The sequence below is a fragment of the Nesoenas mayeri genome (assembly GCF_963082525.1).
Source record: "Nesoenas mayeri genome assembly, chromosome: 2".
NCBI lineage: Eukaryota > Metazoa > Chordata > Aves > Columbiformes > Columbidae > Nesoenas > Nesoenas mayeri.
In genome coordinates, this window is record NC_137543.1 from 155,698,091 (window position 1) to 155,710,503 (window position 12,413).

Here is a 12,413-nt window from a genome sequence, read left to right on the forward strand (position 1 = left end):
CCCATAAGCCCTGGAAAGTCATGTCTGTTCTTGTTATCTCATGCACTTGTTTATGTTCCTAATGCCCATGTGGCAAGCAGAACATGTTAGGGCCATTATGATCGCTTTCAAATGGCAACTGTCCCTCAGACTTTGCTTCACACTTTATAACACCTGGCAATGGTCAAAATTAGTAACTTGTCATCCATCACACCTCACTGCTTTATTTCACTGCATCCAATCTGAGAGGTACAATCCTACTTGGCACGGGAGATAGCATGGGTCATACTTTGAACTCAGGGAATTTGGGCTTTTTTTTTAGAGTTTCTATCATACACATAAACTGGAATTTTTGGGAGCCACTGAACAACTCCAGGTATGTGGATTTTCCACATATAGGTAAGATACATGCTTACGGCGAGAGGAGATGCTTTTTAGGTTGTTTCAGGTGCAACTATAGAGACAGGCAGAAAATGCTTACACTTTAACTGTTTGCCATTAAGCTTTTCTCTCTGTCCTCTCTGGCATATAGGTATGCGGGGAATTATTACAAAAATAATGCATCACCTGCAGATACAAACTGCTCTGAGTTTCTGCCTTCTTCACTGTTTTGGCTTTCCTCATAAAGCATTTTTTTCCAATCCTATTAAATGATATTGCTTTCTCAAAGAATCCTGAATGACTCTGGTGGACAGTCATTGGCGAGTCATCTCCATTCACTGCAGTTCAGCATTGTACACTGAAAGGCGGCCACAGCTATAGTCAGCAAGCACCAGACAGTATCCCACTTCAAACCTATCTCAAATAATTCTCTGGTTCTGCTGGGGCAAATGCCCTGAAGAATGGGGGCACCACACCGTGTCATTACTCAGAATGGCTTTTTCTCTAAAAATAAAATTTCAAAAGGAAACCCCTCACACACCTCTATCATTTTGCCTTTCTTCAGCTGCATTGTCATCAAATCCTGTCTCCGTAATAACCTCCTTATTTAGCACATCCTAAGAGAGTGTATGCGAACTGGGTGAGTTTATTGAAAGTCAAAGTAATTTTTCCTCCTGCCAGTCTAACCAAGATGACTGTATCATTTCACAGCAATAGCAGTCAAAAAAGAAAAAGAAAAATAAGAGAAAGGAAAGGTGCTACTTACTGTAATCGTCTATCTTGATTTCCATGTATTCTACCTTAGGCATTTGCCTGTCATTTACAGCCAGCTGCACATTTTCATTCACTTCCAGCTCAAATATTTCTGAAAGATGAAGGACAAGGTCAGAAAAATGTTTGGCATAGTTTGTGAAAAAGTGTTTCAACATTTTATAGTCACCTGAATATTTGTAACACAAGTTTCCTTATGAAAGAATTTCCTTGTAGTCCTCACAGAGATCTAGTTCACTTAAGTCTTTGAAACCCCTTCCAGGTTCTGTGTTGGCAAAAAGCTATATTCCTGAAATCAGTGACATTCAGCTGATTTACAGCAAATGGGAGTGTGACTTCCATGTAGAGGGTCCCAGGCAGACATCTACTTGCCATGCAAAGCTAGATATCAAATTAAGAAGTCCTCAAGTCTGAGTCAAATTTATACATAATAAACAGGGAAAAGGAGGAGACTGTGGAAAGCTTCGGGACAAGGTTGTGCTGCTACACAAGAGAAAATCCACAAGAAGGAAAGCCATGGGTAGAAAAGAGTGGACAAAGATCATACAGCCCTACAACATCTGGTTTTGGAGCTGTCTTGGCTTTCAGAGATTTTTGATGATCATTCAATTTGCTTACGTGTATTATGCAAAGAGTCTCTGGGACTGAAATAGAGGATTCCTTCCTCCTTCCCAGGAATTAATCTTTATTCCCCACATCCTGGCCATGTGCTCTAACCACTGAGTTTCTTCTAGAAAAAGCAGCTACATCCAACATCAGAAAGAGAAAGTCCCTTCCAACTGGTAAGGAAAGGGTCCACCTTTAGGAGACATTTCAGGTTGTATGTCCTAGGTGGTGGGATGTATCTCCTGGTGACGATGAGGCTCCTGAGTCCCATGGGGAAAGGATTCAGGGTCCGGGGGGATCCCATGGCGGTGGTAGTGAATCCTGATCTGGGGACCCCATTGTCTCATCCCCGTGGCAGCCAGCTGGGTTTGGACCAGGGGGATCCAGGGCACCATCTCTGCCATGTGAACCCAAGGAGGATTTGAGGATTTCGCCTCAAATTATGTGTTTCATTGACTGTAACTTCCCTTTAGAGACACACTGATAAATAGAAGTGTGACCCCAGCTCCTAAAATAATACAGTACCTGATTATCATGCTGTCGTTGCCCATCTCTGCTGAATAGGCAGGCACAGCACAAAACCATGCCCTTCCCACTTAATACATTTCACAGATCTCTCAGCTACAGTGTATTGATTCAATGACTATTCACCCTGCTTCTGAAAAGCCTGGCTCATCTCTATTGAAACCACAACCCCCACAAAAGTGCCAAAGCAACAGCCTATTACGTTTAGTTAAATATTAAGATTCTCATTTAATTATGGCACACACAAGTAGCTTTATCAGCAGAAAGGGGCTTGCCACGTAGGGGAATTTAGTCAAGCCGTTTTATTTGTTCATATAATTGCATTCACAGAAAGCCAGGAAGACTGTGGAGGAAATAAAAAAGATTGGCATATCTCCTAAAGGACTTTCTTTTCTGCTTTAGGACCACAGGGGGCTTGAGTCTGTGGAGTACAAATGGTCATTGCTTAATTAAATGTAAGCACGCTATAATATTCAGTGCAACTCACTATTATCAGATTATTGCAGAATACAGAGGCAAACTCCCTTTATAGAGGAATGGGCTCATATTAAATAAGTAAATTCAGTAACACAGAACTGTCAGTTGCCCTTTATTCAAAAGCAAAAGAAAGGGGGCAGAGGGGGGAAAAGGAACCAGGGGAAATGCTGATCATCTGCAGAAAATAATGAATTTCAGTAGGGAATGTGTTCTGTGCATGACTAGATCAAGTTCTCTATGTAATAAATGCTACACATCTCTATCTGTCAAAATAAAGCTAGTCTCGATGTGGTTTACGTTACTTTTTCAAGCCCTTCTTTTGCTGTTTCTGTTTTATAGTATCTCTCATTTTATTCACCTGAAAGTATTTTATAAAACTATACAGGAGATGTAACACAGTTCATGAGAGCTGTTATAGCCAGTCAGCCATCTCCATGCCTATGGTAAAATAAAAATATTATGTTTAAGGGGTGGAAAAAAGGCCACTTTGGAGCTGCAACTCAGAGCCGACTGTTCTGGCCCAGTGGCAACATCCCCTGTGTGTTGAGGAGCCTTATGGGCATCACCATGGCTGCTCTGGACTTACACTCAATGAGGGCACTGCCAAGCCCAAGTCTCTGCTGGGAAGAAGAAGAGATGATACACCCTTGTGCAATGACTGAGATATGAGTGGTCACCGATGCGGAAAGACTGAAAAGCTAAGAACTGGCAATTTTCTTTCAGTATTACTTAAAAAAAGCAATTTTTGTATCTTTGTAGATCAGAATAGTTACAAGTGCCAACCTTTGTGCATTTATACCTCTAACCCACTATTGCCAGCAGCAATAACATGAACATGAACATGAACATGAATGTAAACACAAACATGAACACGAACATGAATAAAAAGTGAGAGCCCTCCTCTGGAGGACAAAATCAGTCAGCTCTGTCATGGCGCTTTTATGGAGAAATTATAGACCAGTGGGGAAACTGAGTCACAAGGAAATTAAATATTTATGTCATGGTCACCCTGTAAGCAAGATGATGGCAGATGGTCTAAACCATGGTCCAGGGTATGTTGTGATGCTTTACTTTGGCAGCAAAGATCTCTCTTGCTGCCTTTACAGGACAGTCACACAGCAGCAAATTGCTTTAACCCAACTTGTTCTAGGATGTTGCTAAATTTCATGCATTTCTTTCTCTGCAAAGGAAAATTTTCATTGGAACAAACTAATTGAAAAGGATGGGAGGATAAATTAGAGGCTTCCTGTCATGCTGACTTGGGGTAAAAAAATGATCTTTCTGGATGATTTGTATTGTTACAGGTGTGACAGAGGAACCCCAGAAACCTCAGCTCTCTACAGGGAGTCCTAATCCACCTGGTAATGGCTACAGCCAGTACCAAAGAATTTGAGGGAAAAAACCCTATATTTGCAATAATTCCAGCTTCACAGTGGTGTAGATATGAACCATTATCCTGAAAAAGCTTTACCAGACAGTAAGTGCTACAATCCCCATGAACAGATCAGGAAACCAGGTAGAGGCACAACTTGCGGGGCTCACTCCACTGTGTTCTCTCTCTCAACCTGGTAATCCATATCAGAGTGATTTTATTAAAACTGTAGATTAAGCTAAATATTTATTATTTTTTGAGTGGGAAAAGAAACAAAATTTGTGGAAGACTAACAAAAAGAAAGAGGGAGATACAGACTTTGCATTTTTTTTTTTTTTGAGAAAGCTGATAACAAATGTTATGACCAAACCCATTGTGTTTGTACCCCATACAGAAAGCTTTTCGATGGCAGCACGACAGCTCTGCAAGTCCCTCTGACTTGCACAAGACTTGTATTTAGGTGGAGTCCTACTTTTGTAGGAAGAATCAAGCCCTTTTGTAGGAAGAATCAAGAAGCTCAAGCCCATTCTTACTCTGTGCATCCGTTGTGTTGTGAACAGTCACCATCGGGACTCGGGGACCTGGAAAAGAAGAAAAGAACTCAGTTAAATGTCTGTTGAAGCACACACAGATGCACGTGAACCTGGTTTTGAATTCCACAGAGCTGAAGACTCCTGAGACTCGCTTTCCATGCAAGAGTAATCTAAAAAGCAAATCACCTTGGTATTAGAAAGAGCCTATGAATAAATGACAGTAATGTAGACTCAAAGACATACGAGGTTTCAAAGCCCGTTCCCAACAGACCACTAAATGCATCTTTCCCTAATTTGTAAACATTATAATTAGCATAAACACAATTAAATCACTTGCTTTTAAAATTATTCTAATGATACTCAAACACCACAGCACAAAGCATTTACATTGTTTCTGCTACGGATAACTGTTGCTGGTTTGCAAATGTTTTGTGTTTTTGTGGTTTTTGTTTTGTTTTGTTTTGTTGTTTTTTTCTTGTTTATTATTTTGTTTTGTTTTGTTGTTGGTGGTTTTGTGTGTGTGTTTGTTTGTTTGTCTGTTTTTTAATGAATTAAACACCAGTTTGGCTCTCACACTAAAAATGATCACATATGCTGCCTTAAAATGCAGTATTTGGGTACTGAAATGAGTCAGTATTACACAAAGAGCATTATTATTACCATGCAATGCACAAGTGAACCACAGAATTCATTGCCATAGGATGCTATAGTCTTTAGGACGTTATAGTCTTTACCTCAGAGTGCTATATCTTCAGCACAGGATGCTATAGGACACTACTGTCCTTAGCACAGTGGTCTGGATTCAACTTCTTGTTCAGAAGGTCACCAAGTGGCTGATTGACAGAAAAATGGAACGGTAGATGAGAGGAGATTCATTTTGTAGTTGTTAGCTTCTTTCTCTCTGTTTTTCAATTAGCATTTGCTGACTGCTCTTGGAGACAGGATGCTGGGCCAAGATGAGCCTCAGTGTGACCAAGTCCAGCCACTTGTATGTTACTACCACACCTGTTCATAGATTTTCCATTGAGCTTGATAATACGACTCAGGAAGGTGGAAGAAGCAGTGATTAAATTATTAATTTTTAACTTTGGAGATAGCTGTTGTCTTACTTTCCTTCCCTTTCCCCATAATGTAATATGATGCAGCAGCAGCAGGTGCAAGCAGCTGAGGAAAGATCATCTGTAGACTCAGAATCAACAGCAGAGCCAGATGGCTCCCACACCAAGTCTACCACTAAACCATGTCCCTAAAAACCTCATCTACACATCTTTTAAACACCTCCAGGGATGGTGACTCCACCACTTCCCTGGGCAGCCTGTTCCAATGCCTGACAACCCTTTCCAGGAAGAATTTTTTCCTAATTATCCAATCTAAACCTCCCCTGGTGCAACTTGAGGCCATTTCCTCTCATCCTATCACTTGTGACTCGAGAGAAGAGACCAACCGACTTCATGTTACAACCTCCTTTCAGGTAGTTGCAGAGAGTGAGAAGGTCTCCTCTCAGCCTCCTGTTCTCCAGGCTGAAGAGCCCCAGACCTGTGCTCCAGCTTTGTTGCCCTTCTCTGAACTTGCTCCAGCACCTCAATGTCTTTCCTATAGTGAGGGGCTCAAAACTGAACACAGGATTCAAGGTGTGATCTCACCAATCTTTGTGGCAGAACTCTTTTGTACATACTTTATTTCCAGTTCAAACTTACTATGCAATGAGGGTGTGCAGCTGGTGGGAATGGCAAAATTTGGAACCATTTGTACAAAAGGCCCATATTAGAAACTGCGTTTCCTCCTTTCTCAGGCTCCAACACTCTGTTGGCACACTGATGGAATGCAGGCCAATCCTGCTGTTGAACTACACTGAATATTACAAAACCAATATTTTTAAGCTTCAAATTTAAGACAGCTTAATGAAGCTTGATATTCACTGTGATTCAAGTTCCTTTAAGATGGGTCCTTCAACCTACAAACAAATCCAATGTGATCACCAGTTGTGCATTAGCATTTTGTGCAGAGATGGCTGAGAAAAAGCACCTCAAATGCTGTAAATGATAGTCGTCACAAATGGCAACAACAACAGGTTACTGCGAGCCATCCATACTAGTTTGGTAAGTGAAATAAGTTCTTCAGAGCAAGAAAGACTTTAGGACAGTATAGTGGTGTCAATGTTTTAACCCTCTGCTGCCAAGAAACCACATCCCATGTCATACCATTGAGAGTGTTTAATGTAAACCTGACCTACACAGTGAGGAGGTAGAAAAAGGTTTTATTTATAATTAAGCTGACTGATATAGCAGCCTGACTTTTTGGTTCCTTGGCAACTGAGCATTTTCTTCTCTAACAATCCAATTCCTTTGTTTGTACCTTTTCTTAAAATGCAGCTGAGTACAATGCACAGAAGAAAACTCTGTTTTACTCACCGGGATTTAGCTGAATTAGCCCTTCTACTACCAATATACATTGATATGCTGACCATATTTATTTATAAATCTGCCCTGCTTTTTTTGTTGATGTCCCAGAAGCCAGTCTGCTGGAAAAGCAGCAAACCTAATAAACAATTCATCATGGGCATGATAAAATCATCACTGAAAATAAAAGGAATCCTCCCAAATGACTTCAGTTGGAGCTAGCACAATCCTTTAATTAACACAAAAATGCCTAACAAAAAGAAAGGTATAAAGAGAAAAATACAATGCATATAATCCTTTTATTTTCTAATCTATTTTTCCTTTTGTGTTGGTACTGGAAAAACTATGAGAAACTAATAAACAAAGAAAAAAGCCAGTATGTAGTTTATATATTATGTGTTGTGTTTCCTTAGTCTCTCAGTAGCTTACTGTAATCTTCCCAAATCAATATTTTAATGTGAGGTCCCACACACAGATATTCAGTTTGAGGTAATATGAAATATAAATATTTTAAACTATGCATAATTATCCTTGAAAAAGCAGACTTTCAAGTTGCTCAATTTTTATTTTTCAACAAATGAGGAAAAATGTTAAAGACAGTAATCTACAGAGTGGAATAATCAGGTTTGTGAGGAAGACCAGTCTTGATATTAAATATTCCCGGTGATGACATTCCAGTTAAAGAATGCATTTCACTTGTGAGCAGGCTGAAAGTCATTAAGAAGAAAAATCACTTTTTAGGAATGAAGTAAATTGCTTATTTCAATGCCAATTCTTAAAGTGAAACAACCTAGTTACACTCTAGACTATGTCTTTTAGTACACACACATCAAAAGTCTCTCAACACTCACAAGTGCCTAATGCCTGACAGGGATAGAACAAAATTCTTGAAATTAGGAAGTGTATATTCATTAGCTGCCTCTTGTACTTTATTTTTAAACCTCTAACAGTGTGACAGTCCCATTACACATGCCATCTGGTAAATGCCATCCACTGTCATTTGCGAATCTGAGAGTGAAACCTAATTTGTTCAATGAACTGCTGGGAGCTGACAGAAGCAGAGTGAGGACATCCTCTGCTCCATGTCCCCTCTCTCCAGAGCCCTTCCAAACGGGCTTTGATTGGGACTCCTGAGCCCTGGCACATTCTGCTACTTCTCTTCTTTAATCAGTGCTGATGAGCACCCGTGTCTATCCGTCCCCCTCGGAAACTTTGTGAAAGCTCTGCCTCTTGCTTACAGAGGTGTTGAGTGTGTATGAGCATCAGGTGCAGGTTGGATTTAAGCAATCGCTTGTGCTCCTTGTGGAATAAAACACCAAGTGCTCCCCTTTAAGAAAGTAAAGCAGATACTGAGCTGCTTTGCACTGATGTGAAAAGGTAAGAAAGACCCAGTGCACACCTCATAACCTGGGTGGGTGTTCCCAAAATCCTGGGCAGGACATTTTCCTGCAGGAAGAGGGGAGGATGATGCTGTTGGATTTCTTCCCCTGCCCCAGCTGCAGAGGGGCTGTTACACACAGGGCTGTGATACGCCCTGAGGTGTGGGACCTGGTTCTGCTGCTCTCTGCCACATCACCCCAAATTTGTAGGGTGCTGAGTGGCATCATATGGGCTCTGTGACCCTGTTATCTCTCCCTGCATACCCCTGGAAGGAGTGGGCTCTGCTCCCCTCTCCTTGGCTCCAGCATTGCACCAGTGAACTCCAGTAACTTGACAGCAGTTTTAATGCTTTTGCTTTATTTATAGCTTAAGAGAAAGGACCAAAATATTGACAAGAAAACTTCTGTGTGTATAGACATACTCCATACATTTCCGGACAGACGCACAGTTAATAATGCTGCATAAATCTCTAGTTACAGGAATGAGATTTTCAATTACTACAGTTAAAAGTCTGGCTTTATGATAAGGCCTTTGACTTTAAAGACGTTACTGTCATTATCCATGCTAGAAGTAAATTAAGCCATATCACTATAATGACACGGGCAAATTCATCATCAAGGAAGTATGACCTGCTGTGATTTGAAAGTGCACAGAAACTCGGTGCCTTGGTAATTTGACAAGAAAAAGCATTGGCCATGGCTTGTCATCAATTTTTTAAGCAGCTTTCATTATTACTTCCAAGAAGGTTATGCCTAAACACTATCAGAAATAAGTGACTCCAGATTTTAAGGTCGTAAGGTATAGATTTACAGAATAAAAATGGAAAATCATACAATTTTGAATAAAATGTTTACCAGGTATTTGTTTTGTAATATTTTGAATATAATATTCCACAATATTCCTGATGTTTTCATGATCTCAACAGCATATGGAATTATATCAGTTACAACATTAAAATGAAAGTAGTGATTATAAAAAGATTATAAAGTAAAATTGCAAAAAAAAGGTAATAAAAGTTTATATAAGTGTTTAAAAAGCAAAAAAAAAAGAAAAAAAGAGGAATTGTCTTATTCTCCTCATCCATATTCTCAAAGGCTTCAGTGTGGCAGATAATTTCAGACCAGAAGCTAAATTCACAGTGTGTAAACAATGAAAATTCAAATACTCTCTGCCAGCCCCACCAGCATATCTCTTAAGCGCTGATGAATGATTTAAAAGAGCAGCTGCAAGCGACAGGAGCTGAGAGGGTCTGGCTCTGCACAAGTGAGATAATTGGCAACAGCCATCTCTGCGTACAGATTCCAGATCTCTTTATTTGCTAGTCTATGAATTATTTATACACGCTGCATAAAGTTCATATGTTGGGGTGATATTATCAGCCTAATAAATTAAGACATGGGGAGTTCTGTGAATCACTGCTAACAATTAAAATATTTTCCCATTTACAGTATTTTCCAGTCTACGCTACAGACAGATGTTCGTGCTGTTTGCTTTGGCAACCTTGTTGACACAAACATCAAACAGATTTGTGCTGCTATTCACCCTCCCCAAGGCATTTAATTTTTTAATCTAATCTACTTCCTCAAATGTAACTTGTCTTGTAAAATAATCAATACTGTCTTGTTCACATGCAACACGCAGGATTGCATAAACCGCACCGATGGTACTGCTTGTTTCTGCCTCGCCTGATACCAGTAATAAATTTCATGCTTACTTTATATAGAGCAGAAATAAATCTGGTTGTTCTGAGGTGGCTTCAGTTTTCAGTGTCTAGAGGGCAAATGAGGAAGAGATTTGTCTTTAATTATACTACACAAAATAGCTCCAGTGAGTTCTTCAAAAGGATTGCTTGAATGAATAAGCGTGGTCAGGTCCTGAGTCTGTTCCATGGGATTTTGAGCAGCATCTACAAACAGCAGTGTGGAAGCTGGGCTGACACTAACTGGCTCCATCCCACTGTCTGTCCTGTGATCTCCAAGATGCAGAACAACATGGGACCTCTGGGGCTGAGAAGACTCCCCCTTGCTTCTTCAGGTAGTTGTGTGTTATAAAAGTATTAACAAACACCCACTAAATATAACTGTTTTCATGAATGTAATTCCTACTGGTGTCTCACTCTTCTGGTAGGAGCTGCTTTCTAACTTGAAGCTGCACTGGCTGTCACGCCAATTTACACCTTTTTGAGTTTATGCCAACAAGTCATCTTCTACTAATCACAAATATTCCTATTATAATTAGAGCAGTCATGTGTCCCCAAAGATCTCATCCAGTATAAAAAAATAGATGATTTTAGCTCCTTTTTGTAAGACAAAATCTCTTTTCCTCTTATTCTTTAATACAAGAGCATGTCACATTCAGTTTCTCCTTCCTAAACAGAAATGACCAGGATTCTGGCCGTGCTGTAGAGGATGTCTTAATTGGTCCTTACAAAGCGAAACTGCTACTTGCTCAGTTCTGTGGAAAATTGTTTGCCTGATCCATTCTGAAAGAGCCTCCTCTATGGCAACAGCCAGTAAATGGTTTGCAGACATCCAGTGATCACCTTTGTATGCCCAGGTACCCCCCTGCTCCTTTGAGACATTTGTAACTCTAGAGTTTCAAGCACACAAGACAAATTCTTGCCCTGAGTCGCCACATGCTTAGTTTTGCTCTTTATTCTACGAATTTCTCCCATTCCAGACCTGAAAGACAGCCAATTTCCCCAGTATTTCTCTCTGCCTTCTGATAATGCTTATCCACTTTGTGGCCTTAACATATTTCATTTGCTATGTCCAGCTTTGGGTTCCCAGGCTGCCAGGGAACAGTCTAAGTAGGGTCATTCCCAAGACCAGCTCTTAATGAACCCCACTGCTGATCTCCAATTAGCCTTATATTTCTCTTCATCATAATCTACCGCCTTCTTTCATTTAGCTGCTACTTAACCTTCCCTTAGAATTCCTTCACTAATCCCCATCCTCTCCTTCTTAATTAATATCATCCAATGAGGCATCACATTGAGTGGGCTGAGTGAAAGCATTTCCTTCCTTTCAGGAGGCTTTGGTGAAGGTTTTCAAAAGCCATAATGCAATAAAGCATGTGGATGATTCCAAAGAAGAACAGAATACCTATGGCCCTCAAGAAACATTGCAGGTGTATTAATCCATTATAGTGATAAGATCAGCCATAAAAAGGAGGCGACAGTACATCAAGGCTCTGTACCTGGAGGTGTAAGTACCAAAGGTAGGAAGGAACCACTCCAGATCATGTGGGGATCACTGACTTCCCAAAATGCTTTGTTATTTTGTTCTAATGTGCTGGTTCAGATCTATGATTGGAAGAACAAATCTGGACAGATAAATCCCCATACTCAATTCTCTTTCTTTTTTCCAATTTCTGTTCCATTTCCCGTTAATTCTAATTGAATCTCTCATTAATTTAACCTCTTTCAATTCAATTTTAATCCAGGCTTTCCGCAAACTTTGAAAAGAGATTAAAGCAGAAGTTTAACATTTGTCCCTATTTAAAAATTATGCTTGTTTCTTATTGGATTAGTTTATGCTAATCCTTAGAGAAATATGATATGTGGAGGAATATGCCTGACATTTTCTGTATTCCCCACCTACCATGGAAAGTCACCGGGTAACTCAGGATGCTCAGGGAGCTTGTGTGTTCTCCATCCTTGGAGGGTTTTAAGAAAAGACTAGACACAGCCCCGATCAATCTGGTCTGATCTCTGACACTGCCTGGAGCAGGAGGTTGCACTAGAGACCTCCTAAGGTTCTTTCCCATCTGAATTTTACTATGATATTTTGATTAAAAAGTAGCACAAATGGCAGTGTAGTCATAACAGAGGGACTGTGTAGCCATTTCCTGGTAGAGCTGTGGAAAGGTCCCCTAATAAACATCCTGCTGATAAATTAAAGGGAAAAGGATATTTCCTTCTAATAGCAGCATGAATGAAAATACTCTCTTCTCAGTGTGATTTACAACTCATTGACACTGACAGAATAA

General features: G+C 40.1%; 1 protein-coding gene across 1 annotated transcript in view; it reads right to left on the minus strand.

Annotated features, from left to right (window-relative positions):
- Nucleotides 1-12,413, minus strand: part of DPP6 (dipeptidyl peptidase like 6) — a gene marked incomplete at both ends in the record, with an annotated part of 413,796 nt that overhangs the window by 11,168 nt on the left and 390,215 nt on the right. The window contains 2 exons of the mRNA XM_080340056.1: nucleotides 1,127-1,225; nucleotides 4,645-4,692. Coding sequence (XP_080196182.1) covers nucleotides 1,127-1,225; nucleotides 4,645-4,692 — 147 coding nt within the window. The remainder of the gene's footprint in view (nucleotides 1-1,126; nucleotides 1,226-4,644; nucleotides 4,693-12,413) is intronic.